The sequence below is a fragment of the Salmo salar genome, chromosome ssa25, assembly GCF_905237065.1.
Source record: "Salmo salar chromosome ssa25, Ssal_v3.1, whole genome shotgun sequence".
Classification (NCBI taxonomy): domain Eukaryota; kingdom Metazoa; phylum Chordata; class Actinopteri; order Salmoniformes; family Salmonidae; genus Salmo; species Salmo salar.
In genome coordinates this window covers 26,371,343-26,386,785 of record NC_059466.1, presented here as the reverse complement: position 1 = coordinate 26,386,785, position 15,443 = coordinate 26,371,343, and the positions used below count along the sequence as shown (strand labels likewise).

The 15,443-nt window shown below is 43.6% G+C and overlaps 1 protein-coding gene across 1 annotated transcript; it reads left to right on the top strand.

The window, feature by feature from the left end:
* Window positions 1-2,154: 2,154 nt before the first annotated feature.
* Window positions 2,155-10,146, top strand: LOC106586453 (phosphatidylcholine-sterol acyltransferase). The gene is made up of 6 exons (XM_014173766.2): window positions 2,155-2,418; window positions 3,424-3,580; window positions 7,197-7,312; window positions 7,410-7,505; window positions 7,641-7,865; window positions 8,531-10,146. Exons 1-6 carry the CDS (start codon window positions 2,271-2,273, stop codon window positions 9,076-9,078), a joined length of 1,290 nt encoding a protein of 429 aa, XP_014029241.1. The 5' UTR covers window positions 2,155-2,270; the 3' UTR covers window positions 9,079-10,146.
* The last annotated feature ends 5,297 nt before the right edge of the window (window positions 10,147-15,443 follow it).

Here is a 15,443-nt window from a genome sequence, read left to right as displayed (position 1 = left end):
TTAAAAAACATAGCTGATATGGCTGACTTGCTTAAATAAATGTGGTTTCTACTGACAATTGAGATGTACAAACTATGGCATAAGGGAACGATGAGCAGATAAGAGGCAATACGTCATTTTGATTAAGACATTAATGAGCAAGCTTAGACAGGCGTAGTCCATATAACTATTTGTTCAGCTCTTTTGAAATGTACAGTGACAGAATTCAGAACAGTATTCTCCATGTACACCAAGTCAGAACCGTAAGAAAAATAAAGGGGGCATATAGGCAGACAATGAAAGCTCTTACAATATTCGATGATGACATTTCGCTAAAACAGGCTATAGGCTACATGTGCACCACCAAGTCAGAACAGTATGCTAAATTATGAGGGGGAAAGGGACCAATTTATTAGGGTGAGGCACATGGCCTACTAACAGCTTACTACACAACATATATTACTTAGCTACAGTATACATATCTCCCTGGCATATTACATAATTTATGCAGCAGCATATAATACATTTTTGGACTCACCGCTGTGCTTTGCTCACTTGAACAGGAAGGTGGTGCAGTGATCCTTCTTGTGGGCAAATTTTGTCAAGAACTTTGTCATCAAAGTCTGGCATTCTCTAGATCTAAGGTGCTTTCAAGACAACTAGGAACTCTGAAAAAAACAAGATTGAATCATGACGTCAGTTATCTTCAGGTCGGAGCTCTAGAAAGAGGCCCAAGTTCCCAACTTGGAATTCTGAGTTGGATGACCGTTCAAAACTTTTTTCCCCAGTCGGAGCTAGTTTTTTCAGAGTTCCCAGTAGTCTTGAACTCACTAAAGTCTGACATTTCCCAGTTCCGAGTTTCAGTTGTTTTGAATGCGGCAGAAGTCATGCTGGATTGACAGCATGGCCAATGTATTCAACCTTTTCAGGCCATGTTGTTGCGTGTGGATGTTTATCCTTTTCAGCTTGGAAAAGAGACCCTTAAACCCAGTCTTGGACCACACATCCTCTCCACCGAATAGCAGGCAGGGGAAGCAAAATAGTGATTGCTTTGCAACGCTTGCAGTTAGCCACTGATTCCTTCCAAACCACTCATTGTTGAATTTGCGATTTTCAACTTGTTATGTAATGTTCAGATGAGCACCGATACGTTTTATATATAATTTCTCTTATATATAATTTCATATGACAAGGATTGAAAAGCTTTTGCCAGTAGATTGTCAATGCGATTCATGATGACTACTTGTCTATCTTGCTAGCTAAGATTTTCAAAGTATGATGTTGACATCAGTCCAATCAAAGCTACGGTAGATATAATGTGATTTCATCTGTGGCCAATGACTTTGAGCCTTCTTGGATGGGCACTTCTATGGCAGAACTTTATAGCTCTCCCTGTAGATTTTGGGGTGAAATAGTGTCCCCATGAGTGACAGAACACTGAGCCAATCACAGCGCAACTAGAGAAGTTTACCAACCCCTACACTCTGTATTTTCCGCTGGCTGCCCCACCACCACAGACAGCACTTAGCTAGGCTGAAACACCTGCAATTTGGAGCTGACCATGTTTGTATGCGGCTTTATTAACTCAATAAAAACATTTTACAAACGGATATGTGACACGTATTAATGCTAAAATAACTTGCAAATACAATTTTTATGTCTGCCCCACCTGCCCTGAATGTGGCCACTGGTTGCTTTGTAGCTATGCATGAGCTAGTACTCCATCGTTTCCACTAGCTTCTAAAGCCACAAAGTCAGAATTGGCTGCACAATTTGCTTTTTGGTCTTCATTTAGGGTTAGGCATAAGGTTAGCAGTGTGCACAGGTCAGAGGCAAACAAGGTTTAGACAAACCCCAACTGTTTAAACCAAATGCTAGCCTAGTAGCATGGGGAAATATTGTTTAGATGCTTTTTTCGAAGGGAGATGTAAGTTTCTGAATTGGCTGTGAGACAGTGGATGCGCATTATGAATTCAAATGGAACTGTTAACAGATGGTGGTGAATAACTAAATCCTTACTATTAACCAATCAGCATCCAGGAACCAAAAAACCCGTTTTATAATAGGCCAGGGGGGTATTCATTCCGCCGATTCTGTTGCAAAACGCTTCTTAAAGGAAGCAAACGGAGCGAATCAGGGAGGGACCTACCTGAATTTGTCCAATAGAAACCCTCGTTTCAGTTGCAACTGTTAGCCGGAATGAATACAGCCCAGCTCTCGTCCTCCTGACCTAGTGAGAGACAGCTCTGTAAACTTTGATTCGATTAAGATTTGGGCAAGATTTTGACAGAATGGGACACGCGCACTGCTGTACCGTGCTCTTTATAGTATTCCTTGCGCTACAGCAAGCTGCTGGATTTTGGCACTTCGATGTCTTTCCATCAAATTTCACAACTCAAAACAAAGTGCCAAACAATAGCACTCCGCCGGTTCTTATAGGTGAGCAGATTTATATTTCTTGATTAGTTTGCTGTGATAGGCCTATTACAACATATTATATCTCATGGAATTCAATGTATGTTTTATATGATTGTAATAGGCTATCCGTTTGCTTTCTTGTATACTGAAAGTCCAAAATGTATTTCACAAGACAGGTCGATTCTCTATCTAGAACTAGAAGCAAGTTCCAGGCAGTTTTCTACGGTTTCCACGAGGATTGTAGGTCCTTGAACGCAGTAATAGATGTTGGTGTGAGTGTTAATTAAATCATATGGTCCTGGCTGGGTCAGGGATATACAGTGGTGAGATAAAGTTTGTGAAACCTTTAGCATTTTTGGTATTTCTGCAAAAATGTGACCAAAAATGTGATCAGACCTTCATATAAGTTCTAGTAATAGATAGTGAACCTGGTTTAAACAACACAATATTTGAAACTTTTTTTCATTTATTTATTGAGTAAATTGATCCCCAACATTCAATTTCTTTGTCGGAAAAAGTATGTGAACCTCTAGATAAGTCATTGCAATAAAGTGTATTAAAGTTGTCCGAAGTTTAGTACACTATATGTCCAAAAGTATGTGGACACACCTTCAAATTAGTGGAGACCGCTATTTCAGTCACAACCAGTTCCCGACATGCAATACCGACACAAAAAGATCCCACTTTGTCTAGCGTATTTTCTTTTGTCGACATTTGGAAAGTTGAACTAAAATCTTTGTTGCCATCAGGCAGTCATATTTTTTATCCGACATGTACTTTACTCGCATAAAAAGGTTTGATGGAAACCTAGTTTGTGTCACCCTAAAAGGAGGACGTTTTTCAGCCGGAGTTATAATGCTCGTTTACACATGCAGTTTTATGACCGGTCTGATTTATAAATCTCAATATTTTTGTACATGCGCAGACATTTCAGAAATGTTTCATGCAGATATTTAGTATGAAATTTACACAATGTTTATATATGAGGCCCCTGGCTTCTAACATTTGACAACTTTTTTTTACCAGTGCCTGGGACTGCAGGAAACCAGCTTGAAGCTAAGATTGACAAGCCAAGCCGTGTGCATTGGATGTGCTACAAAAAAACAGATGACTTTTTCACACTTTGGATTGACCTGAATATGTTCATGCCAATTGGGATTAACTGTTGGATTGATAATATAAGGTGAGGGGAGAATGAATAATGTCATAATAATTCTTTTTAGATGTTATGATTAATTCAATCATTTTAACTCTACACTTAGGGAGCATTTCCTAATGGTTTATTGTTGTATCAATAAATAATGCACAGTAATAGAAGAACAAAGCATACAACCACAACTCTATTTTCACTAGTTTGATTTTGAATCAAATCAAATTTTATTAGTCCCATGCGCCGAATAGAACAGGTCCTTACAGTGAAATGCTTACTTACGAGCCCCTAACCAAAAAAGCAGTTTAAAAAATACAGATAAGAATAAGAAATAAAAGTAACAAGTATTTAAAGAGCAGCAGTAAAATAACAATAGCGAGACTATATACAGGGGGGTACTGGTACAGAGTCAATGTGCAGGGGCACTGGTTAGTTGAGGTAATATTTACATGTAGGTAGAGTTATTAAAGTGACTATGAATAGATGATAACAACAGAGAGTAGCAGCAGTGTAAAAAAGGAGGGCAATGCAAATAGTCTGGGTAGCCGTTTGATTAGGTGTTCAGGAGTCTTATGGCTTGGAGGTAGAAGCTGTTTAGAAGTCTCTTGGACCTAGACTTGGCGCTCCGGTACCGCTTGCCGTGCGGTAGCAGAGAGAACAGTCTATGATTAGGGTGGCTGGAGTCTTCAACCATTTTTAGGGCCTTCCTCTGACACCACCTGGTATAGAGGTCCTGGATGGCAGGAAGCTTGGCCCCAGTAATGGCAATGCGAACGGCCCAGTACCTCTGTAGTGCCTTGCGGTCAGGGGGCGAGCAGTTGCCATACCAGGCAGTGATGCAACTGGTCAGAATGCTCTCGATGGTGCAGCTGTAGAACCTTTTGAGGATCTGAGGACCCATGCCAAATCTTTTCAGTCTCCTGAGAGGGAATAGGTTTTGCCGTGCCCTCTTCGACTGTCTTGGTGTGCTTGGACCATGTTAGTTTGTTGGTGATGTGGACACCAAGGAACTTGAAGCTCTCAACTAGCTCTACTGCAGCCCCGTCGATGAGAATGGGGGCGTGCTTGGTCCTCTTTTTCCTGTAGTCCACAATCTTCTCCTTTGTCTTGATCATGTTGAGGGAGAGGTTGCTGTCCTGGCACCACACAGCCAGGTCTCTAACCTCCTCCCTATAGGCTGTTGTCATCGGAAAATGTAAAACTCTCAACCTGTTCCACTACAACCCCGTCGATGAGAATGGGGGCGTGCTCGGTCGTCCTTTTCCTGTAGTCCACAATCATGTGATCAGGTGATCAGGCCTATCACTGTTGTGTCATCGGCAAAGTTGATGATGGTGTTGGAGTCGTGCCTGGCCGTGCAGTCATGAGTGAACAGGGCGTACAGGAGGGGACTGAGCACGCACCCCTGAGGGGCCCCTGTGTTGAGGATCAGCATGGCGGATGTGTTGTTACCTACCCTTACCACCTGGGGGCGGCCTGTCAGGAAGTCCAGGATCCAGTTGCACAGGGAGGTGTTTAATCCCAGGGTCCTTATCTTATTGATGAGCTTTGAGGGCACTATGAGCTGAGCTGTAGTCAATGAATAGCATTCTCACATAGGTGTTCCTTTTGTCCAGGTGGGAAAGAGCGGTGTTGAGTGCAATAGAGATTACATCATCTGTAGATCTGTTGGGGCGGTATGCAAATTGGAGTGGGTTTCTGGGATAATAGTGTTGATGTGAGCCATGACCAGCCTTTCAAAGCACTTCATAGCTACAGATGTGAGTGCTACGCATCGGTAGTCATTTAGGCAGGTTACCTTAGTGTTCTTGGGCACAGGCACTATGGTGGTCTGCTTTAAACATGTTGGTATTACAGATTCAGACAGGGTGAGGTTGAAGTTGTCAGTGAAGACACTTGCCAGTTGGTCAGCGCATGCTCGCAGTACACGCCATGGTAATCCATCTGGCCCTGTGTCCTTGTGAATGTTGACCTGTTTAAAAGGTCTTACTCACATCGGCTGCGGAGAGCATGATCAGTCTTCCGGAACAGCTGGTGCTCTCATGCATGTTTCAGTGTTATTTGCCTCGAAGCGAGCATAGAAGTAATTTAGCTTGTCCGGTAGGTTTGTGTCACTGGGCAGCTCTCGGCTGTGCTTCCCTTTGTAGTCTGTAATAGTTTGCAAGCCCTGCCACATCCGACGAGCTCGAATCTATCTTAGTCCTGTATTGACGCTATACCTGTTTGATGGTTCGTCGGAGTGCATAACGGGATTTCTTTAAAGCTTCCGGGTTAGAGTCCCGCTCCTTGAAAGCGGCAGCTCTAGCCTTTAGCTCAGTGTGGATGTTGCCTGTAATCTATGGCTTCTGGTTGGGCTATGTACGTACGGTCACTGTGGGGACGATGTCATCAATGCACTTATTGATGTAAGTGCCATCAGTCATTGGCTTCATCAGTGCCATCGGAGGAATCCCTGAACATATTCCAGTCCGTGCTACCAAAACAGTCATGTAGCTTAGCATCTGCTTCATCTGACCACTTTTTTTATTGATCTAGTCACTGGTGCTTCCTGCTTTCATTTTTGCTTGTAAGCAGGAATCAGAAGGATGGAATTATGGTCAGATTTGCCAAATGGAGGGCGAGGGAGAGCTTTGTATATGTCTCTTTGTGTGGAGTAAAGGTGGTCCAAGTGTTTTTTTTTTTCTCCTCTGGTTGCACATTTAACATGCTGATAGAAATTTGGTAAAACGGATTTAAGTTTCCCTGCATTAAAGTCCCCGGCTACTAGGAGCTCCGCCTCTGGGTGAGCGTTTTCTTGTTTGCTTATGGCGGAATACAGCTCATTCAATGCTGTCTTAGTGCCAGCCTCTGACTGTGGTGGTATGTAAACAGCTGCGGAAAATACAGATGAAAACTCTCTAGGTAGATAGTGTGGTCTACAGCTTATCATGACTCTACCTCAGGCGATTAAAAACCTCAAGACTTCCTTAGATATCGTGCACCAGCTGTTATTTACAAAAATACATAGTCCGCCGCCCCTTGTCTTACCAGACACCGCTGTTCTATCCTGCCGGTGCAGCGTATAACCAGCCAGCTGTATGTTGATAGTGCGTTGTTCAGCCATGACTCCGTGAAGCATAAGATATTACAGTTTTGAATGTCCCGTTGGTAGTTTAATCTTCCGCGTAGGTCATCTATTTTATTGTCCAAAGGTTGCACATTTGCTAGCAGAATGGAAGGAAGTGGGGGTTTATTCGATCGCCTACAAATTCTCAGAAAGCAGCCTGCCCTCCAGCCCCTTTTTCTCTGCCTCCTCTTCACGCAAATCACGGAGATCTGGGCCTGTTCCCGAGAGAGCAGTATACCGTTGGCGTCGGCCTCGTCAGACTCGTTAAAGGAAAAAAAGGATTCTGCCAGACCTTGGTGAGTAATCGCAGTCCTGATGTCCAGAAGTTATTTTCGGTCATAAGAGGCGGTAGTGGCAACGTTATGTACAAAATAAGTTACAAACAACGCAAATAAACGAACAGTAAAACACAATCGGTTGGTGGCACGTAAAACGTCTGCCTTCTCCGGCGCCATCTTTCTTCACTGTCCTCAGCATTTTAGTGGTTGGGTTCATTTCCTTATGCAATAACATTATGTACCTACTGCATATTTCTTGCTACAGAATTGTATACAATAGGACAACTCGCAAGTCATCCAATTCTGCAGGGGTGTCTGTGAGAGTGCCTGGTTTTGGACAGACATATACTGTTGAGTTCTTGGACAACCACAAGCTGTCAGGTGAGAACAACCATAATGAGGCCATCTTTTCCTATGTTTTCTTTTTGATTATGATTTAATTTAATGAAGTAATTTAATGAAGTATTTTCTTTTTCAGGTTATTTTAATAATATGGTTACACATTTGGTCAACATGGGATATGTCCGCAATGAGGCTGTCCGAGCAGCACCATATGACTTCAGAGTAGCTCCGAGTAAGTGTCATCATGGACACACACACACCATCCAACTGACAATCACGTTCCTGTACGGAAAGTGCAACTCACTCATTGTTTGTGCACACATGCTTACACATAATGTGACTGTGCCTATTTGTCTCACCTTATCAGACGAGCAGGAGGAATACTTTTCACGGCTGAAGAAGCTGATTGAGGATATGTACGAGCAGTATCAACAACCACTTTATATCCTGGGCCACAGCATGGGAAGCAATTATGTCCTCTACTTCTTATATCAGCAGACCCAGGCTTGGAAAGACCAATACATCAAAGGCTTCATTTCACTTGGAGCACCCTGGGGTGGGGCTGTCAAGACCCTTCGAGTACTAGCATCAGGTACTGTGTCACAATTTGGTGGACAGATTGAACAACCTCACCCATAGTAGAAACATAATATACTTGAGAGAACCTGATAACCGGGTTGAAGTAGATTACATTGACCGTAATCACTTCATATTGCAAAATCGTTTTACTTGCAGGGTGAAATAATTAATTTCTTTCCCGGTACGGGACTTCCTATATGTGCACACACTTGCACCAAAAACATTTATGGGCCTAATCATAGAATTACATATAGAATCTCTGTTAATTCAATAGAATCTCTTTGGCCCTAGTGGTAAAGATTTTTAATATAACTTTTAAAATGTATTACTGGACCTTTTTATTGTGGCATAAACACAACCAGTTATGTTTTTATCTGATTGTTTGACAATCACTTAAGGGCTCCTTTACTAGGCTACCTGCACACGTTCATCCACTCGCAACATATATCTAGCCTCCAAACAGTGGTGAATGGAAAGAGACATCTGTTACACCAAAAAGTGCCCCCACTATTTATTTTGCCAGGACGCCGTACCGGACCGCCTTCCCCATGTCTTCATTTTCTTGAAAGGGTGGTAGGTCAGGTTTATCTGGATTACTTTGGCAAGTCACACATTGGTTGGAGATTGCCAAGAGATTGCCAAATTATTGATATTGAATGATAACAATTGTCTCCGCAGGTGACAATCTTGGCATCCCAATGGTGTCCAACATCAAGATCCGGGAGCAGCAGCGGATGACCACCACAAACCCCTGGATGCTTCCATTTGAAGAGGCCTGGCCTGCAGACCATGTCTTCATCTCCACGCCATCATTCAACTATACCCGCCAGGACTACCAGCGCTTCTTTAAAGACATTGACTTTGAAGATGGCTGGTTCATGTGGGAAGACACCAGAAACTTGACAGCTGGTCTGCCCCCTCCTGGTGTTGAGATGTACTGCTTCTATGGTGTGGGGCTGCCCACACCGGTTACCTATATTTATGACGACCAGTTCCCAAATGCAGACCCTATAGACTATGTGTATGCTGATGGGGATGATACAGTGGACAGTCTTAGCCTCGGTCTTTGTAAACGCTGGAGAGGGAAGCAAGCACAGCCTGTCCATGTCAAGGAATTCAGGTCTATGCCCCACATGGAAATAGTATTAAATAGGAAGGTGATCAATGTGGTCCAGAGTATTCTGGAGGGAAGGTATGGTGAAGAGGATTCTACATTGATGAACTGATGAACGTCCCATTGATTCCCCACTCATGCAAGATCAATCCCAGCCGGACCATCCTCCCTAATCTACACTGTAAGCTTTTGGGGAGAAAATTATTCACCCTCCCAATATACATACTATTACTGATGCCAGTAGGCTAGCTACGGAGGTGGACTTATACACAATGTACAAACCATTACAAACACCTGCTCTTTCCATGACAGACTGACCAGGTGAATCCAGGTGACAGCTATGATTTCTTATTGATGTTACTTCCAAGTTCAATCAGTGTAGATGAAGGGGAGGATACAGGTTATAGAAGGATTTTTAAGCCTTGAGACAATTACCACCCCATAATATTATTTGCGCCTCTACCAGATGGAAACTGAAAGTGTAATGGCTGTGCTCAATGTAATGGCACTTACAAATGTAGACCCTTCAAACACCCTCAAACAGGGAAACGGATCCCAATCAAAGGTGTTATCATGTGCTCCACTAAGGCAGTTATTTGTGTTATAACTTTTCCTTGTGGTAAAAATTGTGGGTAAAACAAAGTGCAAATTAAAAGTAAGAATCTTGGAGCATCGTAGCACCATTAGGTGCAAAAACTAGACGTACCCAGTTGTGGCCCACTTTTTGGAAGCGAACCACTATTTCGTCCCTTCGTGAAATCGCCATCAAACATGTCACCCTCCCTAGGAGAGGGGGTGACCTCGACAATTTATTGTTAAAACGAGAGGCCGCCAGGATCTTTAATTTAAAGACCCCCTCTCTCTTGCTCCCTTCGGTGTCAATGTAGACTTTGATTTGAAGCCATTCTTGTGATTGTGATTTTCCTATTCATTGTAAATGTTTATAGGCCTATGTAGCAAATTGTATCTATGACTGTATGTTACCCATTCATGCTTTTTATATATTCTATTTATCTGTAAATTAACCAATGAAATCAAGCCACACCCAGCCATGATTAGACACCTGTGTGTCCTTTGAAACTATATAAACTAGTGACCCGCAGTGTTTGTCATTATACCCTGATGAAGGCAGCCAGTCTGTCGAAACGTTGGTTATTAAAGCATTGCATCTGAGCTCCTAGACTGTGCGGCTCTCCTGTTTTTTTTCCAAGGTTCACCTTCCAACAGGACAACGACCCTAAGCACACAGCCAAGATAATGGAGGAGTGGCTTCTGGACAAGTCTCTGAATGTCGTTGAGTGGCCCAACCAGAGCCCGGACTTGAACATCTCTGGAGAGACCTGAAAATAGCTGTACAGCGACGTTCCCTATACAACCTGACAGAGCTTGAGAGGATCCTCAGAGAAGAATGGGAGAAACTCCCAAATACCGGTGTGCCAAGCTTGTAGCGTCATACTCAAGAAGATTCAAGGCTGTAATTGCTGCCAAAGGTGTTTCAACAAAGTACTGAGTAAAGTGTCTGAATACTTATGTAAATGTGATATTACCGTTTTTGAATTTAATACATTTGCAAATGTCTAAACCTGTTTTTGCTTTGTCAGTATCAGTGGTGTAAAGTACTTAAGTTAAAATACCCAAAAAAACGTTAGTACTTGAAAGTATCTGTACTTTCTATATTTGACAATTTTTACTTCACTACATTACTAAAGAAAACAATGTACTTTTTACTCCATACATTTTCTCTGACACTCAAAAGTACTCATTACATTTCAAATGCTTAGCAGGACAGGAAAATGGTCCAATTCACACATTTATCAAGAGAACATCCCTGGTGTTACGGCTGTCGTAGAGGGGCGACCAAAGCGCAGCGTGGTAAGTGTTCATTATCGTTATTTAACAATGAAAACACTAGAACAAAGAAAACAAACCGAATAGCCAAACAGTTCCGTCAGGTAACGAAAGACAAAACAGAAAATAACTACACACAAAACAGAAGTGGGAAAAGGCTGCCTAAGTATGATTCCTAAACAGCTGGCTCTGGTTCCGTAAACAGCTGCCTCTGGTTAGGAACCATACTCGGCTCAACACAAAGAAATACAAAACAAAGAATGCCCACCCCACACCCTGACCTAACAAAATAGAGAAATAAACCATCTCTCTCAGGTCAGGGCGTGACAGTACCCCCCCCCCAAAGGTGCGGACTCCCGGCCGCAAACCTGAACCTATAGGGGAGGGTCCGGGTGGGCATCTATACTTGGCGGGGGCTCTGGTTCGGGGCGTAGCCCCCACACCGCCCGCTGATCCCCCCCCGCTTCTGTGTCGCCGGAGGAACCAGACCATGGATCATCGCCGGAGGCTCTGAACTGCCGACCGCCGCTGAAGACTCCGGGCTGCAGGCCGTCTCGGGAGGCTCCGGACTGGGGAGCGTCGCTGGAGGCTCCGGACTGGGGAGCGTCGTTGCAGGCTCCGTGCCATGGATGATCCAAGGCACGGAACCTGTAGTGATGATCCATGGCACGGAACCTGTAGTGATGATCACTGGAGGCTTCGTGCCATGGATCATCTCTACAGGCGCCGGGCCATGGATTATCACTGGAGGCTTCGTGCCATGGATCATACCTACAGGCGCCGGTCCATGGATCATCACTGGAGGCTTCGTGCCATGGATCATCACTGGAGGCACCGGACCATGGATTATCACTGGAGGCTTCGTGCCATGGGTCATCACTACAGGCTTCAGGCCATGGATCATCACTGGAGGTTTCGTGCCATGGATCATCACTGGAGGCTTCAGACCATAGATCATCCCTGGAGGCTTCCTACGTGGAGCTGGAACCGGTCTCACCGGACTGGGGAGACGCACAGGAGACTGGGTGCGCAGAGCAGGCACAGGGTATACTGGGCTGTGGAGGCACACTGGAGGTCTGGAGCTTAGGGCTGGCACAACCTGTCCTGGCTGGATGTTTAATTTAGCCCGGCAAGGGCGGAGCGCTGGCACAGGACGGACTGGTTTGTGCTGGAGAACGGGGGGTACGGTGCGTAGAGCTGGCGCAGGATAACCTGGGCCGAAGAGACGCACTGGAGACCAGGAACGCTGAGCCGGCACACTTCTTCCTGGCTGATGGCCAACTCTAGCACGGCAACGGTGAGCTTGCACCAAGCGCACCGGGCTGTGAGTGCACACTGGCGACACAGTGCGCATCACCGCATAACACGGTGCTTGCTCGGTCACTCGCTCCCCACGGTAAGCAGGGGGAGTTGGCTCAGGTCTCAACCCTGACTTCGCCAATCTCCCCATGTGCCCCCCCCCCCAAAAAGAATTTGGGGCCGCTGCCTCTCGGGCTTCCGTTGTTGCCGTGCTTGTTCCTCCCAGTATCGCCGTTCCGCTTTCGCTGCCTCTATCTCCACTTGCGGACGGCGATACTCCCCAGGCCTTGTCCAGGGTCCTGCCCCATCCAGGATTTCCTCCCAGATTCCAGTCCTCCTGACCACGCTGCTTGGTCCTTTGGTGGTGGGTAGTTCTGTTACGGCTGTCGTAGAGAGGGGACCAAAGCGCAGCGTGGTAAGTGTTCATTATCTTTATTTAACAATGAAAACACTAGAACAACGAAAACAAACCGAATAGCCAAACAGTTCCGTCAGGTAACGAAAGACAAAACAGAAAATAACTACACATAAAACACAGGTGGGAAAAGGCTGCCTAAGTATGATTCCTAAACAGAGACAACGATAGACAGCTGCCTCTGATTAGGAACCATACTCGGCCCAACACAAAGAAATACAAAACATAGAATGCCCACCCCACACCCTGACCTAACAAAATAGAGAAATAAACCGTCTCTCTCAGGTCAGGGCGTGACACCTGGTCATCCCTACTGCCTCTGAAATGCTTCGTTTGTAAATTCTCTGAGTGTTTGAGTGTGCCCCTGGCTATCCGTAAATGTTTTTTTTTTAAACTAGAAAATCGTGCCATCTGGTTTGCTTAATATAAGGAATGTGAAAGGATTTATACTTGTACTTTAACTACTTAAGTATATTTTAGCAATTTAATTTACTTTTGATACGTAAGTATATTTAAAACCAAATACTTTTTGACTTTTGACTTTCACTTTTACTTGAGTCATTTTCTATTAAGGTATCTTTACTTTTACTCAAGTATGACAATTGGGTACTTTTCCACCACTGTCACAATGGGGTTGTGTGTAGATTGATAACGGGGAAAAAAGTATTGAATCCATTTTAGGATCAGGCTGTAACTTAACAAAATGTGGAAAAAGTCAATGGGTCTAAATACTTTCTGAATGCACTGCATGTGCACTCATCCTAACGGGTATTGATATGTAATATGCATTTTTCCTTGTTTCATTATGTTTATCTTTTCCTCTCAGCATGATAGGACATACAAAATGTCTTTGAAGATGCGCTCTATTCATGTGTTTCTACTGAGCCATTTTACTTTATGTTCGTATTCTTATCTTTTATTATTTCTTATTGTTGTTGCATTGTCGGGAAGGAACCTGCAAGTAAGCATTTCATTGGCCCAATAGACTAATAGAACTTGAAACTTGTTCATCCATTCATGTCCATAACTGAGATGTATAATTTCCTTTGGTACACTTGTTCTCTGAGCTTACTGATGGGCAAATCTGATTATTTTTATTTTTTATTTTTTTTAATCGGCCAAAGCATGTCTACAATGTGAGTTTCTGATATTGTACTATAGTCTTTGGACACATGGGGTTACTGTTTTTTTTACATGAATCTAGTTGTGTAAATACGCGTTCAATTGATCAGCTCTTAATAATTTTTGGTACAGAAATTGACTGGACATACAGTATATAGTGCCTTCAGAAAGTATTCATACTTCTTGACTTATTCCACATTTTGTGGAATACATTTTAAAGCCTGAATTCAAAATGGATTACTTTTTTTTTTTAATTGCACCCATCTACACACTACCCCATAATGAAAGTGAAAATGTGTTTTTAGACATTTTATTCACACCCAAATCAATACTTTGTTGAAGCACCTTTGGCTGTGATAACAGCTTTGAGTCGTCTTAGGTATGTCTGTATCAGCTTTGCACATCTGGATTTGGGGATTTTCTCCCATTCTTCCTTGCAGATTTTCTCAAGCTCTTTTAAGTTACATGGGGAACAGCAATCTTCAAGTCTTTCCACATATTTTCAATGGGATTCAAGTCTGGGCTTTGGCTGGGCCACTCAAGGACTTTCACATTATTGTTCTGAATTAATTCCAACATTGTTTTGGCTGTATGCTTGGGGTCATTGTCTTGTTGGAACATAAATATTCACCCCAGTCTAAGGTTGTTTGCACTCTGAAGCAGGTTCTTATCAAGGATTTGCTTGTACTTGACTCCATTTATTGTTCCCTCTATCTTTACCAGTCTCCCAGTCCCTGCCACTGAAAAGCATCCCCATCGCCTGATGCTGCCACCACTATGCTCAAGGGTAGAGTTGGTGTTAAACAGGTGATGAGCTGTGCCGGGTTTTCTCCAGACATAGCGCTTTGTATTCAGGCCAAATAGGGAAAATAAATTCTCATCAGACCACAAATTATTTTGCCTTATGCTCTTTCATGTTCCTTTTTGCAAAGTGCAGGCGTGTTGTTGTGACTTTTTCTCAGGAGTGGCTTCCGTCTGTAAGGTATCCTTATCCTTCTGTAAGGTTCTACCATCTCAGCTAAGGAACTCTGTAGTTCAGCTAGAGTGGTCATTGGGTTCTTGGTCACCTCCCTGACCAAGGTCCTTCTTGCCCGGTCGCTCAGCTCTAGGCAGAGACTGGGTAGTTACATATTTTTTTCAATTTCCCAATGATTTGCTCTTGGAAACTTTCAACACTCTAGAAATTGTTTTAGGGAAGGGAAAGGGGATACCTAGTCAGTTGCACAACTGAATGTATTCACCCAAAATGTGTCTTCCGCTTTTCACCCAACCTTCTGAATCAGTGAGGTGTGTAGGGCTGCCTTAATCGATATCATCGGCACACAGGGAGCAGTTGTTGTTGGAGGTTAACAGCCTTGCTCAAGGGCGGAATGGCAGATTTTTCCACGTTGCCGGCTCGGGGATTTGAACCAGCGACCTTTTGGTTACTGGCCCAATGCTCTTGACTGCTAGGCTACCTGCCACCCAGGTGTATATACTATATACACTGAACAAAAATATAAACGCAACATGTAAAGTGTTGGTCCCATGTTTCATGAGCTGAAATAAAAGATCCCTGACATTTTTCATACGCACAAAAAGCTTTTTTCTCTCCAATTTTTGGCACAAATTTGTTTACATCCCTGTTAGTGAGCATTTCTCATTTGCCAAGATAATCCATCCACCTGACAGGTGTGGCGTATCAAGAAGCTGATTAAACGGCATGATCATTACCCATGTGCACCTTGTGCTGGGGACTATAGAAGGCCACTCTAAAATGTGCAGTTTATCACACAACACAATGCCACAGATGT